This window comes from Haliotis asinina, chromosome 16, assembly GCF_037392515.1.
Source record: "Haliotis asinina isolate JCU_RB_2024 chromosome 16, JCU_Hal_asi_v2, whole genome shotgun sequence".
In the NCBI taxonomy this organism is placed as follows: Eukaryota; Metazoa; Mollusca; class Gastropoda; order Lepetellida; family Haliotidae; genus Haliotis; species Haliotis asinina.
In genome coordinates, this window is record NC_090295.1 from 44,958,764 (window position 1) to 44,975,563 (window position 16,800).

The 16,800-nt window shown below is 40.2% G+C and overlaps 2 protein-coding genes across 2 annotated transcripts; one reads left to right on the forward strand and one right to left on the reverse strand.

Moving 5' to 3' along the window:
* Positions 1-148: 148 nt before the first annotated feature.
* On the reverse strand, positions 149-2,557 carry LOC137268139 (dihydrofolate reductase-like). The gene is made up of 2 exons (XM_067802665.1): positions 1,559-2,557; positions 149-624 (listed from the first exon to the last, which is right to left on the reverse strand). Exon 1 carries the CDS (start codon positions 2,529-2,531, stop codon positions 1,974-1,976), a length of 558 nt encoding a protein of 185 aa, XP_067658766.1. The 5' UTR covers positions 2,532-2,557; the 3' UTR covers positions 149-624; positions 1,559-1,973.
* A 9,230-nt stretch (positions 2,558-11,787) lies between these two features.
* LOC137268070 (uncharacterized) lies at positions 11,788-16,323 on the forward strand. Its single transcript, XM_067802573.1, has 3 exons — positions 11,788-11,824; positions 15,442-15,641; positions 16,276-16,323. Exons 1-3 carry the CDS (start codon positions 11,788-11,790, stop codon positions 16,321-16,323), a joined length of 285 nt encoding a protein of 94 aa, XP_067658674.1.
* The last annotated feature ends 477 nt before the right edge of the window (positions 16,324-16,800 follow it).

Consider the following 16,800-nt stretch of genomic DNA (forward strand, 5'->3'; position numbering starts at 1 on the left):
CCACTTAATCACTGAAATTACGATATGTGTTTTACTTCTTAATTGAGAGGTTTGCACAATTTCTATATTTAAGGCAATAAAGCAACACAGCTGAAAATATGGTGTAAAATGGCAAAATAAACGCATCATAATGAACACAAATGCAATATGATTTTATGATTATTTATTTAGCAAATTATAAGGCTGGGGTTCGTCCTTAAACAACGCACCGCACTTAAATATGCCCTCGCACATTACCTGAAAATAACACCTATAATTAGCAAGTCCACACCATTTTTAGATCAACGGTTCAGATTTTTAAAACTATTTTTCCAAGGTTTGTTGATACATCAGCATTGCAACAAACTTTACCTGATTAAATTCTGTCCATCCGTTCTTGATCAACAAGGTGATCAAGTCAACTACTGTCAACTCTGCGAAATGTCCACATTTCCATTTTTGTGAAAAAAACGTCACACCTATTTATTTCAAGTACCAAACTATTTTAAGTAAATGTTGTTGAACCACAAATATATTAATAGTCTTTTCTATCAGCACAGTGCTTTACAGAGGAAAAATGTTTCATCTGGAATTATACGTCTTCTTTGAACATCCTAGAACTTCGAATCAACATATGTTTCAGGTCTGCAGAAGAAGAAAGAAACGGTTCATTAAACATCATGACTGATGTACAATGTCAATGTTGGCACAATCAGTATCTTAACACTAAATTATTGAAACAGATTCAAGTTAGAGAGTCAAGATTATGAAGTGCTACCTTTGTTTTGCATCAATTAAGATGCACTTAAGATTGTAACATGTTTTCATATATTCTAATCTTAAACCTGTATCACCAGTGTTGAAGATTCAATTTAGACAGTGCTTTTAAAGACAGTGCTGAAGATACCATGTTTCAAACCTGAAGCAAATCTGATCCTGAATTGTATCAGTGTATGTTGCGCATATGTTGTGATGCTGTAATGTGCAAAAAATACTTACTCTCTACCCAAATCTACATCATGTGTTTATGTAAGTGCTATGACATCCACAAATGAATAATGCTGAATTCTGCTTAAATTAAAAGATCAGTAAAATATTGTCAGTTTTCAAATATTACTATTATTAGCCACAATTTTGTGTTCTATGGCTGTCACTTCTGGATACAGACAGAAAATACATGTAAATCTGAAAATAACATACATATTGCACAAGGTATTTGAAACATAAATAATGCTTTCCCACCTGTTTAATAATCAAAGTACACACATTTGAACACTTTAAAACATATTAAGCATGTTAAATAAAATTACTCAATGAATGAGTTAATGACACGATCATTGTTAGCTGGATTCACACATGGAGTTGTCTGCCCCTGGCAATACACCCCTCCCTCACACAAATCTATCTGAAATGTGCATCCCTGGTTACATTAAGTTAAAATTTGTTTTATAATGGAGAGGATTGATGTGTGCTTATGATAGAAATAATCTAAAGTGTGCCATCGATTGATAAAACAAATTTCAATGTTCAGCAATATTTTAAAGGGTTGGAAAACTATGAAAGAACAGAGCAGACCAACCTTTTTCGCCAATGGCGCCAACTCGGGAATATCTTCTGAAGGGACCAGTCGTTGTTTTTCACCCAAATACATCGTGGAAAAAGCCAGAACGCGTAAAACAAGGACCCCCAAAATTGGACCAGGTTTTCATGAGTACTACAGAGTTACGTCCCTTGGCAACTCACTTAGTGTGGACTTGCTACTATAATAAACCGACTTAACTAATCGGGACTATCCGGGACTACTCCCGATCGTCACTTAAAATTATATTTACTAACAGTAAGAAGTGAAAATGACAGTGATGAGTAAAACTCCCCGAGTAAAAGGCACAAGCGAAATATTTACATTATGATATGATAAGTATGGTCCCATCCAAGGAAGACATTTTCGGTGTCACAAATGTCATTTTACGACCGCTGCTACAGCGCATAATTGTCTACACAATCTTGTCGTAGACTTCGAACACGAAGTCTGTCCCGTTATCTGTGTGTACGCCTTCGGGAATGTTTTCAACACCCTCGGTCTTCTTGAAATTCAACTCCTCCAGAGAAGGCATGAAAGTATCACACTCAAACTCCGCCAATACTCTCGTGAGGTACACGCGCGTGCTCCAAGGGCCCTCAATGGCTTCCTTGTACACAGAACTGCCGCCAATCACAAACACGGAATCGATCTTGTCTTTCACTTCTTTCTCTGTGTACTCCAGTGCTTCCTCCAGACTCCTCGACAGTACGACGCTTTCTGGAGCTTGCTCCATCGTCCTGCTCAACACAATGTTAATCCTGTCTTTCAATGGCCGAAACTTGGCGGGAATTGAATCCCATGTCTTGCGACCCATGATAACCACATTATGTTTGTTGCTATAGGTCGAACTTGATGTAATGGACTTGAAAAACGCCATGTCCTTCTTAAGCCTCCACGGCAAGTGCCCATCTTTTCCAATACCACCGTTCTGACATACAGCAACAACGAGTTTGAGGCGAAAGTCTGCCATGTGTTTCGAATCGTCTATATACACGACGTCGTGTATATTGTGGTACAATATACACGACTGGATCATTTCCTTCCCCGCTTTGCAAGACGCGCTGTGATTGGTAGATCGCTTGTACACCGGTTACAAGCCCTTGTGCCGTCGGAGGACAAGCGCTACATTGAACTGGGCCCTGTCTCGTATTCTATTATTGCAATATTATATTTTTGGTTCTCGAATGTCTTTTTAAATAAATTATCAGTTATATATTATTCCCAATCAAGATATTCCGTCACATTGTCCAATAGTAGGGGCTACGGAACTGATCTCCACAATGTAATCAGGCAGAGAGAGAGAGAGAGAGAGAGAGAGAGAGAGACGCATATTACACGAATACATTTCTCAGTTGGAAAGTAGAACATGCCTCCACCTTAACAGCACTCACTATTAAATTTTGAAAGTGCTACTGTATTTTACGGGCGCTTCTAGACACTGTAAATATGGGTAAACGTTCAAACTCGTGATATTAATGATATTCGTCATGGAAATACGAAACAAATTGGCACAGATAATTTCTTCGAATGTTTATGAATTCGGTTTCTGGACCTCCATGACATATATTTTCCCCCTTTCGTGTACATTTCACACAGGTAACAACTGGACCGTTTACCTTTTTCAAAGGCACATATCTACTACTGTAGTGAGTAATTACTCAAATCTGCGCGTAAAATACGTTTTCAGCCCTGACAAAAACATTAATACATCGTATCTGATGCATGCATAGCTGTCTTTACATTTATTATCACGTCTTGAGAACGGCGTGTTATGTTTGCATTCGTGTCGTGAAAACAGAGACAAGGACGGGACAATAGTATACTCCACGTTACGATATTTTAACTTTGTTGTTTAGCGCCAGCTTTAGTTATAGTTGAATTTAGTACAACAAAAGCAAGTTACTGATATGACGAAAAACGTCTCTCTCGCATCTCACAGTGCCCAGTTTGTCTCACATCTCACAGTGCCTAGTCTGCATAATGGTGAAAACATTCGCTGGTCACCAGGGGTTCGATTCCCCGCATGGCTACAATGTGTGAAGCCATTTTTGGTGTCCGTTGTTGTGAGGTTGCTGGAATAATGCCAAAAGCGGCGTAAAACAATTCTCAGTCACAGCCCTTAGTCTCTCACACGGCCCTTTTCGGCCCCACGAAACCTTTTCTGGATCACGGGACCGGCTCCGCCACACGGACCGTAGTATGTCACACGGATCCTTGTCAGTCTCACGGGTCTCATGGCTCCTTGTCTGTCTCCCGGCCCCTTCGTCTGTCACTCGGCCCCTTGATCTGCCACTCGGTCCCTTGGTCTCTCAAAAGGCCCGTTGTCTGTCACACAGCCCCAGTCTGTCACACGGACCTTTGTCTGCCACACGGGTCTCACGGCCCCTTCTCTGTCACACGGACCTTGAACTACACTATGTTTTTTTGTACTGTTCTCCCTGCACTTTGGATGAATCAAGTCTAGACTTCCCTAGGTCTTGAAGCTCACTGGAACGTATTTCACATAAAAAGAGATTTAATTGCATGTATACAAATTATACATGTTCAGAGACAAAGCATTTTTGTTTACTTGAGTCCATTTTATGGCGTCAAAGTCAGTACTTTGTATGTACTGCCAGCAGTTACTGCTGGACACCGTCTCGGTACAGACTGGCTATGTCTACGAAGTCACTCTAGCGGAATTCTTCCCTACTCTTCCAGCTATGTGATGGCCAATTGTGGAAGTCTCCGAGGCGTGTTTTGACGTTGACGTACACGTCGATCGAGTTCTGATCGAGTTAGATGTCGCGATGGGGAAAGCCATGACAATACACAGACATTAGAGGCGAGTTTTATGAGAAGTAGCGTTGTCGTGAACAACCCCCTCTGTCGGGCCATTTTCACGTGACGTGAAAGGACTTCGTTGATGTACCGATTTGCTGTTCATTTTCTCAGAACCACCACTAAATCAGATCTTTGTGTGCTGGATATCGAATCTTACAACATAATACGGTCTCCACCGAATCTGTCGACCTGTCCAACACAATTTGAGTCAAAATGTTCATTTCTCCAGTGAAGAAGAAATCGTCACTCATCACTGTACTGGACTCGCCTCTAGTTTCTAACAGTTCCGCGCTCCGGTTCCGAAGCCATTGCACCGACAGAAGTCAGAGACGACAACTGACCACCCATCGGAACCCCACCCCACCCCAGGGATACGTTGTGCACACCTCAAGGCTGTGGCAGGCCAGCGACACAAGTGAGCAACCCTGTTGTAGCGGTCGTGGGCTAGACTAACATCTGGTCTCTGAAATGAACATATTTTACTGAAAATAAACGTTCATAGTGAAAAAAATAATATAATGAAATGGAGCTCTGAGACTTTCTTCATTTTCAGAAGCATTTCCTGAAGCTATGGAAATCTAGACTTGCCACATTTTCTAGACTTGTATGAGCTTTCTCGGATATGTATACTTCAGGGTCTGTACGACAGACTAGTCGTGGGCTTAAAGTGTTAACTGTAGAACGGACGCGATTTTGGGCGAAATTGGTATGCAGGAAACGACCCCAAAGGCGAGATAATACGGTGCTCTGATGAACGTTGAAATGCCAAGCAACTGCAGACAGTGACTCCCAGCTTCAAGGCGATGTTACGATTGGCAGTCGTGGCATGACGGATTCATCTTTTCCAGGCGAAAACGAATGACAAACTTAAACACAACGTTTGCCCTTTTTATGACGATCGATACCGCATGCTTTCCCGCTTACTTGCACATGCACTTTGCTCTAACTGTTTTCTTGACGTTTTGGCGAATATTTCTTCAAACGCTTCTTAAACGAGGTGGAAAGTTAAAACTGCCCCGTTTTGGTGCTGAAGCTGTTTACAAGATTCCGTTTTGGTAGTAAATAGTATGTTTCTATTGTTTTTGTCAGTCCAATATTCTCAAAATCACGTATGCGTTTCTTTTTTTATAAGTGTATAATTATGCTTTTTCTTTCCTAGCACGCCCTTCTCTTGGTGATTGTGGTTGGAGAAGAAATACACTTGAGCATATGGAGACCATCGTAATCACTTGTTATATTGTGCAGAAAAACCGAAAGAATAGATGGATGTATGTTTACGGACAACATGACCTGACATAATTTAATGACCGGTACTTTTCTCAAAGATGTATTTTAAGGATTAAAGTATCTCCACGACGTTTTCTGTTTTAACGAAATATTTCCAACGGTGAGAGCAACTCCGGTGATCTGTAAATCCGCCCCCTGTGATGTCGCACAGACGATGGTGACGTGGCCAGTCTGGGGCGTCTCATCCTCGTGACTCAGTGCATAATTTACAGAATTATTGTCATTGTCACGTGGTGTTTGCGAATTAAGGTGACAAAAATACCTTTCTACCAGAGACCAGTATGTAAAGATATTACCGGCTTTCAATTTATGAAATCTGGGATTATTTAATAAATATACTTTAAACCTGGAATCTTGGATCGGACAAAATGCAAGTGTTCATAGTGTCGGTGCTGGTTCTCATTGGTGAGTAGACGTATGAAACAGGATGAGAAGTAGTGGTTGTTAGGTTTTTCTTTGATTGGTTGTTTGTGGATTTGCTCTACTCACTGCAAGGCCAGTGATTCGTTTCATAATGCCATTGAGGCGCCTGGACTACAAAATTACAGTTTTGGCGTCGCTATCGTCTTGGCATTACGACCTGTTTGTGTAATGTAAGTACGTAATGTCGGAACACTGATAACTGGGACGTGTGCACGACGCTGCTGTTGTTCGACGTACAGGGACGTGCTTGTGTTGCTGAAAATAATACATCTTAGGTCCAACGCTTATTCACTATTAGCCATGTATATACTTATTTATATACATTGTATATGGCTTTCAATGAACATGTGTTGGACATAGGGCGTGTCACTTTCAGCAATACAAGTCCCTTGGGTGCCACGTTGAATTTCACCATTTTTCAGTATAATAATCATTTTACCTTTCTACATGTATCTTGAATTTATACCATGAGTGATTGTTGAATATATGTTTATATACTTGTCTGTTGGAGACTAATATCATGTTTTCATGCTATTTACAAGTATCAGTTTTTAGTAAAAACAATCACCATTTTTTATAATAGGTTTTAGTACAAATGGAAACAATTACAACATTACATGGTGATTACTATTGTTATTATTGCAGTAGTTGGCATATGATATGTACTATTTGGTGTGGCTAAATCATCATCTAACGCTATTTTAGCTATGTCTGTATATGACAAGCTGTCTCTGACATTCCGAGCGTGTTTGTTCGGCTGACGTAGCGTGAGGCCCGGTGATGTTTAGGCGGTAATTAAATAATGTCTGTGCTCGTATGCACTGATGACGATTACAAGACAGTGATGGTGCATCTTCAACGTAACCCTCACTCCGTATAGTGATGAATGTGTTAGCCCGTTACGCCGAAAACCCGGGTTCGATTCCCCCACCGTGGTACAATGAAGCACATTTCTCATGTCCCGGCTCATATTGCTGGAATATTGCTAAATGCGGCTTAGAAACATACGCACTAAAATATCAGTCTGGGCTACTTAAAACCAGTTCAAACGAACTTTAGAAATGTTCACAAAATAGAAGTGTTATTCCTGATGCATACTGTTTGTAACACGTAAGCATATGTGGTTAATAATCTTTGTTAATATGAGTTAATTATGGTAATAATCAAAGTTTAATCTCCATTTACACGGTAACTATGACAGCCTCATCCAGTTCATGACGTCCGATCTGAATATTTCAGAAAAACATGAAGTTCCAAAATATTTAGGATAATATTTTATAATCAACTGGTTCTGTTGCTGATGATGGTTCTGTTATCAGAGTTTCTACCAGATGATCTCATTTACATAAATATCAACGTTTTATGAACTTTAGCGCATAAATTTAACGCCTAAATAACACTGATGATTATGTGATAACAGAAATAATGGCAAGTGTTATCCGAATTATTCCGAGAGACAAAGCCTCAAGTCGAACGCTACTTAAAACTTCAAGTGCACCAAAAGACGACACTAGCTCCTTTAAGGGTCGAATGGCAGTTGTCAGAGGAGCTTTCAGGATAATGTTTAGTGAAATACAAGAGTTAGACGACTGATTGGGTGAAGTGGATTTTGTGTGCACAGTGACATCAACCCTTTAATCTCAAAACACGTCACACGCTCAAATGGAATTATTACTGAAAGGTAAAAGGTCATAATCAGAGTGGATGAGGGATTCTTCCGATAATATGTCTGATTCCAAATATTAGCCATTTCAATTCGTTTTAATAAGAATGTGTGTTTGTATCCCTCAGTGCTGGTTGGCCTGGTGACGCTGAGCACATCACGTGACAACGACACGTACCGGTCACGTCGGGTGAGATCACGCCGAAGACGTACGTACGAAGAACGATCCCGGGAATGGCGGAGCCGCACTCGTAGCAAAGCCCGGAAGTCGCGCCATGCCAACGGGAGAAGAGCCACAGCTTAGATGGCCTTGACCTTGATACGTGCTATGTTCGTCATTGGGAGCACACCAAACATGGTTGTGGAGAGATATACTACTTATATTCCAAGAAATGTCCGTGCGTTCTTTCTTGAAGCTCTTCAGTGATCATGCACACAAAGTACCGTTTGAACACTGAATGCTGGATATGGAGGTTTTGGTGACAATATTCGAACCCTGATTCTTTCCTATCCGCTCGTTTTCATTACAGAAGAATAAGAGGAAGATATCGAACAATGTCCAAAAGGATGACAGACCTTGGACAGCACGTGATCTCCAACAGTGAGGTGACGTCAATGCAATCCCATCAATTACTTACCAACCTTGATTCTATGTACATGTATGAAGGCGACGTGCTAAGAATGTACAAAGAGTTAAACCTGTTACCATTAAATAACCATTGAATTCAAACACAGTAATATACACACTTCAGACATAATATATATGATTTCCACTGCCAGGTTGCCACCGATTTGTGATTTGGCTGTATCAGCCTCATAACAACAATCACCGGATTTGTTGGTCCAGAGTCGATTGTTAACCGGCTGTCGCCACACAGCTGGACTATTGCTTGTTAAGTCACCGTGGTGCTGAAGCGTGGTTTACGGCGAAGTCTTGGGTTCGAATCTCCACATGGTCCGTTTATGGAGTCCATGTAATGTGAATAGACGCTAAAAGCGATGGAATTTAGGTACAGTTAGGCATTTTTCTACCTTCCTGACTTTCTGGTGTCCCCCGTTGTGATATGGCTGGAATATTTCTTGAAAAAGATTAAAAGTAAAGTCAGTCACACTTCCTAACCTTGTGAATTCGAAGAACGTACCGTCACTTGATTGTCCCTTACTAAAGCGGCATAAACTAAACTCATTCACTCCCCACTCTAAGCGTGAGAATCGGCACCACAAGTCAATCATAAAAAAAAGTTATACATTGATTTCTGCTGGCCGAATTGCCATTTGAAGAGACATGTGATATTGTGTAGGTATGATAATGAGATATATTGCGGAATGTATCGGACGTTGGGTGGCTGTCACATTGTTCTTCATATCGTAATATCAGGTTCTTCCAGTTGTGCTTTCTGAGACATTAAAGGGTATTATAACAATTCTATGGAACTTATTGTCTTTTACTGACTACAATGTAATGAAAACTAGTTTGGTGATATGCATATTAGCATGTTTAATTCATATAGTCTGTCCTGTCCTATCAACGGCGGCAGCACCTGTGATGATCGATTCAGATCACGGTTATTCCATGAAAAGTTGCAACATATATACAACTTCTCCTTCCTACATCCTTGTAACATCCTAGATATGACTGTACACTGTACGCACACATGCACATGCACATGCACATGCACAGATCGTTATCCAAACATGAATGCGTCTCTAGGATGGACAACATGACATCGTTTGGTCGTTGCTCGTGCCATCAACCACACGTTTGCCATGCACGGATCCGATAAGGTCCATGCAGTCGCCTACTGGTTATTTCGTTTGAATTTATTCGGTAGAAATTCGAGGTATCGACCTCTAAAATTGCTGGAATACTGCTGTTCAGATTGTATTGTCTTCAGTTGCCGATTGTGACAGTGTTCCTGGGGCTTGTTGACCTTGTCGTCACTCACTACATAACCAAGTGAAATGGTCACTCTAAAAGGTCAAGCTTTAGTTCAAGGGTTGTTCACAGCGATGTGCAGTTTCCCTGTTTACGCATGGATACTTTTGACTTAAGGAATATTTAAATATGCAAATAAGGCTAAAGTGTCCGAAAAAGTACGACCATTTGAAATTCCGTCCGTCCGTGGCTGCAGAAGTCATTTACCGAATGCTTGTTCTTGCTTAACCTACATCTCGGACTTGTTAAACCTACTTTATTGTATGGCGCTGAGATATGAGGATACGAAAAACACTATTCCATTAGAACGGATTTATTTAGATTTTTTAAAATAATACATTCTGACGATGAAAACAAACACAGATTTATGGTTTACATCTAATTCGGAAGACATCCACTTAGTATTTCTATAAATTGAGAATGTTATGATAAATTATTTTTATCTAATGGTAAAACTACGAAAAGCAGGAACTTTGCTCACAGGAACTTTCTCCATAGGAACTTTCCCCAGAGGAACTTTGTCCACAGGAACTTTGTCCACAAGGAATTTTGCTCACAGGAACTTTCTCTACAGGAACATTCCCCACAGGAACTTTCTCCACAGGAACTTTGTCCACAAGGAACTTTGCTCACAGGAACTATTTCCCACAGGAACTTTCTCCACAACAATATTTACACAATGTAAATTTTGATACGCATCCACCCTAACACTCTGCTCAGATCCACCCTAACACTCTGCTCAGGATGTGTTCAAACATTAACTGCACTTCACCCAGCCTTTTCTGCTTGTTTGTAATTCGTTTTCAAATTACAGTAAACATGTACCTTACTATCAACCAGTTCAATACCCGACTGACGAATATGTTGTTTTAAAAGAGATGAAACAACATTGCATTTCAACTGACAAAGACAAGACGTTTTTTGTGAGATGATAGATGCTCAAGCCTTTCTGAAGATGTGAAAAATGGGATGAGTGTTTTGCAGTCTCAGTGTCCTGATGAACTTAATACTTTGAAGCTTACTTAAACTCCACCTATGCATCAGGAAACTTTCGTAACATTCAGATTCCACGGGGCCATAGGCGAGTAACAGTCACTATTGAGATTAATACAAGCAGTACTCTGGATTTCAGCAGAACTTTGGAATGTTGTAGATCGCAATCGTACCAACAACGGCCGTGAGGCATAAAAACATGGCTTTCATGAAATGATTCATTCTCTTCTCACACAGGTTACTTGTCGTATCTTCCTTTCATGACCTCTGTTCTAACACGGCCATATTTCCAATCTACCCAATAAAAACACGTGTTACATCGACTTAGATCCAACTAGAATACAATGCAAGCAAACATAGGGGACGCAAATATCCCTCCTCTGTCGGAGACTGTTGATGTGACACACAAAGCAGATCGGACTGTGAAAGATAATGTTTAGTTTGTGATACCATGGGCACATGTGTCAGTTATATAAATATCTTTTCCAGGTGATCTGACATTAGTTGAAAAACTGTCATGACAAACGTCACATAGGTTTAATGAAATACGTGTTTGGATTTCGTACAAAAACGAGCAGGAAATAACATCATAGTTTTGCTAAACCAGTGAAAAATAGATAAAAAGTTTACTAATTCACAATGACTTAAAATTTTAAAATATTCAGCTGTAGTATATTACTCCTCAGAAGTCCTGTCATGCGCGACTGTAAACAAGCTCTTAACGTTAACACATAAACAGACAACAGTCGAACCAAACTTGAGCAGGCAAATGAAATAGAAATACACATAAGGGGCAGTGGGCATTTCCTGACAGGCCCTTACCGAGGATATGTTTGAGAATGATTCACAAGACGCGTTAACCGCTCGGGTTCTGTATATCCCTGCAGGGGGGCAGTGTTTAGGGATAGACACACCAGGGGTGTCCGTCATCGCACAGTGACCACTGCGGTCAAGCGTTTTGACGTCGTGACATGAACAAAAACCTCAACTCACGGGGCGTAGCTCAGTTGGAGGAAATGCAACGTTTGATCAGAGCAATAATGGGTGTATAGTTTGTATAAATGAGAAAAATATTTATCTGAAAATCATTCTACAGCAATCATGGATAAAAACATCGTGGTTTTCTTTGCTCTTCTGGGTAAGTGTATTTTTACAATTTTTTTAAGGCCATGTATTTATAACCATGACTCATACTTATACGCACTTAAAGTGACTTCATTCTACACGAAATTCAGCAGTTTGTGCTGATGTCAAGTTGACCTTATCGTCCAGTTGACCAGTCACGTTGACTTGGACTTGATGCATGTTTGGAATCTGTACGGCAGGATGGATCGTACTTGACTTAGACATAATTATCCTGATAGGCACTGTTCTATATGTCCTGAAAGGTAGGCGATATATTTATGTACTTGCGTTTACTGTACTGATAAACTAGGGTATACACACCATTAGTATCTCACTTGAAAGAAAGTAATATCACTTTTAGTCTACCACCTCCTTGTCAGACTCACAACTACGTAGATCAGTGATCATGGTGTTGATCAGACTCGAATTGTACCACTTCCATATAGCTATATTGGTTCTGAGAGCGGCGTTAAATACCTAACAGACAAATCGAAGACGCCGTGTTATTCAGAGATGTTGAAGATAATTAAGAAAATATTATTGAAAGGGGACAACTTATACATAGTTTTCAAACACAAAAAGGAAATGTGTCTTTCTTGTCACATAGCTTTTTCATGTCTTCCCGTCACCTGACCTGCAAATATGCTACTTTAGTAGGGAAGACAAGCGTTTCGTAATGTTTCCTGTAAGAAACGCGGTGACTTCTTCATAAAAAGACAAGCGTAGGAGATACACGTTTATTCGTACAACCCGCTATCACAAGGCCCCCAAAGCATGCTGGGATACATGTGATCATTTATTGTAGCTTATCGTAACAGCAAGGATCAGTTTCCAGTAATTTTACATATAACCCATGGATCGTCTACAGATACACAAGTGTCAAGGGAAACGTCCTCTATGTATGTCGAAAGTCAAAGTAACTTGGATCGCCATTTTGTTCGTAATCATGACTTGAACAAAATACCGTTTTGTTTAAATGTCATGATGTTTAATAGGACGGACTTAAAATAAATTATTAAAATATAATAATGTACTTACTTTATGCATAACAACCTCACTTATTTCCTGCTTGGCAACCGTACAATAATTTGTATTGAAACGTCACAATCGCGAAATAAAAGACTTTGTTACCCGCAAAGTGTGTATATTGTAATGTGTCAACTATCATGAAAAGTATCATTTTATTTTACCATCCTGATACTTTGTGTGTTTCTACGATGCTTTTCTAAAATCTTTGTCCTGTTTCGACCAAATGTGGTGTAAACAACAAAAGAAAACTAGTTGTTAATTTGTCCAATGACCAAAATTCATAATGTTAACTCAAACACAATAAGCATATGCGGGAAGCATGGACAATGGGCGATCTTTTTGAAATTATCTTCCCTTCACTAATTCGCCAGGTGCGCTGATCCGGACGGTCCAACCTTAAACTGACAGCGTATGTTGAACCGTCGCTTATACAGTATGGTTAAAAATTATTGAGAATAGCTAAAGCATTTCATATTATTAAACGAGAACAAATCAGATAAAATTGAATGTATTGTGAAAGTGAACTGACCTTTTCATGTTGTGTAGGTAACAATTTAATATTTTATCAAGTCTCCTTGAGCTTCACGGCACAGTCTAAGACGGGTAGGCATACTTCCTATCAGAGAGGTTAGTGTCTCGTGAGTTATGCTGTCCCAGTATCGGACCACTTCTCTCTTCATGTCTTCAATTTTTGTCAACCCCTTTTGATTCACACATTCCTTCAACATCCCCCAAATGTTCTCAATGGGATTTAAGTCAGGACTATATGCAGGAAATGGTAATGCAGTCACATTTTTCTCCTGAAATCACTGCTTGGCATGTTTTGCGGTGTGTTTAGGATCATTATCTTGCTGCAAAATCCAGTCATTTCCATAAAACACATGTGCACTTGGAAGGAGAAAATTATCTAATATGTTAGTGTAGCGTTGACTTGTCAGATTTCCCTCAAACACACACAGCAGGGTCGTTCCTAATAAGGATATCCCTCCCCATACATGAAACTTTGGGCTGTATTTAGGTCGTCGATACAACGGTGCTGACGCAGACTTTGTCCATATTTTCACATTATTGGGATATACCCATACTGAGCTTTCATCAGTAAAACTCACATTTTCCCAGTCAAAGTTTTCATGTGCCAAACACCACTCAACACGCCTGTCTTTATGTTCTTGTTTCATGAGGGGAGAAGGAATTCCAGTCTTTTTCTCCCATCCAAGATCAATCAAATTTCTTCTAACTGTAGATTTTGATACAACTGTTGATCCCCTTTCTATCATTTCATACCTGATGTTGGAGATGCTTGCCCTTTGCTTTTTAGACGCTAAAATTCCCAGCCGGACGCGATCTGAGAAGTCCAATTTTCTGGGTCTCCCTGCTCCTTTCTGGTGCCCAAAATCCTTTCCCTCTTTAGAATTCTTCCTAATCCTATACACAGTAGAAAGAGGAGTTCCTGTTCTCTCTGCCAATGTATTTACATCATCAATTCCTTGATTACACAACTCAAAAATCAACCTTCTTTTATCTTCAGCAGACATTGTTGACAGTGCTGAGGAAAATGATGTCTGCTACAAATTCAGGGGAGGTAACTCTAATTGTACTATACTCAGTAGGCCAAGATGAGTTACCTCCCTTATACCATTACTTAGTGTTAAGTATCAGTGAATCAGTTGGGGTGTTAGGATAGCTCAAAGTAAGAAGAAAAATTCTCAATAATTATGAACCAGACTATATCATTATAAAAGGAGATTTATCACCCCTTGCAACAAAAAGATCGCCCATTACTGCTAAGCTATTCCCTACCCAATCAGAGACATGACCCTCAATACTCTGTGACTGCAAGAAATCTAACGACATCTGAGTTTAATTCAGGAGTGTCAGATTATGGCTATATCTTTCATCTTTCTGAGTTAGTGAAATAAAGCCTCATACAAACTATGACAACTATTTGCGGGTTCATATTGTTAGACATGAGTGAACTGTCGCCCTCTTTGAAATCTACAACCCGTGCAGACCCGGGTTAGAATTAATCTTGAACAGTAACCCACGCTTGTAGTAAGAGGAGACTAATGGGATCGGGTGGTCAAACTCCTTGACTTGGTTGACACATGTCATCCTATCCCAGTTACCATCAATGTTCATAATGTTGATCACTGGATTGTCTAGTCAGACTAGAATATTTACAGACCGGCGCCATATAGCTATAAGATTGCTGAGTGCGACGTAAAACTCAACTCACTGAGTTGAATGTGCACAATTATTAAGACACACTTCGCTAACAAAGTACAATTCATCTTCAAATTCAATAATGAACCAAGAAATTAAAAATTATTTATACGTACCCAGAATACGTATTCAGTGACCCTTCTTCATGAAGCCGATGTACATGGTGACTTTACAGGGGCAGGTAATGTAAACAACACCCTGTATTGTGTCAAAGAGAAACAATATGACGATGATGATAATAATTTGTACATTAAAATCTAAACATGCCACTTAAGAGGCAGTTTTGATGTAAAGGTCTGTATAGTTTCTTGCGATTGTAACTCTTTATGCTTTCTTAACGGACAGTGTTGTTCCGAGTTGCTCCAATCTGTTTTCCAGCGTGTTTCTTGGTGGCCGAGTCCGCTTTTGATCCCCTCTCCATGAACAACCTCGGACTCGTTGGAAACGGTCGCGGGAACTTCAATAATGTTCGAGGTCGAGGCCAAGGTCAAGGCCGGGGAAACTGGAACAATAATTTCGGAAACGGCAGAAACACTGTCAGAGGAAGAGGAAGAGGAAGAGGAAGGGGGAGAAACACAGTGAGTTACGCGTGTGTGCGTGCGTCTGTGCATGAGATATGTGAGCGTCTAGGGGAACGTTTAGCGTCTTCACAATCCACAAGTAACACCAGTGTTCATCCGTCCACAGAAACTCTCCCAACCCACTAAAATGCTGACAACACACGGCCCCTATATTAGTCTGACACAAAGCTCGCAGTCTGTCTCACAGTCCCTGAACCACATCATTTTCCCTACTGCCAAGCCTTCTCTGCAGTGATGGAGCCTTTAATAAGCAAGTCTGGATTTCCTCAGGTTCAGGAATCTCGGGTCTCCCTTGGGCTCCTTTTCAATTAAAATAGGTTTGGTTGTTACAATCAAAATTACATCTATTCAGAGACTGAGCCTTAGTCTACAACCTAGCAACTCGTCAGACTTTCATTCTACACAAAAAGCAATTCGCACAACCACACGACATACAAAACAGCAGCCCAGCCACTCTTACTGTCATCCTCATGCAAAAACAACATCTTGCTCCCAGTCGCCATCCCTATTTAAGAATAGAAACAACACCTACCCCCAAACGTCCCCCTTCTACAAAACATGTAGAGGTGCTACAGCCGCGCATTCTATGGGATTCAACTCACATGTGATCACTTGTGATTGTGCATTTCAGGACTTGGACCTCAAGGAGCATCTGTCGCTGCTTCTTCCAGGGAGATAACTCCTCTACACTATCTGCATTTCAACTTATCATCTTAATAACTTGCTCGTGACATATATGACGTCACAGTCTCCTTTTCCTTCAGTTTATTGTTAAAGATATTTACGCGTGTTGACTCTGATGTGAACTCTATATTTGTTAAAAATAAAATAAATTATCATTAAAGTATATATTATTTCCTTTAGCAATAAAACAGTAAATGGAAATAGAGTTGTTCCTTTTTGGCCACTTTCAAATCTTGATGTTTTATAGTAATGAATCCATGTGTGTAAGAGGGTTAAGTAGTGTGTTCAGTGGACACAGAGTGATCCTGCCAGAAAGTCACTTCAAACAAAGGATGTTGCGTTTGGACTATCTCGGTCGAACATTTCATTGCATCTGAAGTGAAAAGAGTGGGGGAAAGTGATTCAGAAAAATATGTGCCCCGAAAACACTCACCCTGTTTCCCTTGTCAGTGTCGAACATCTCGAACAAGGT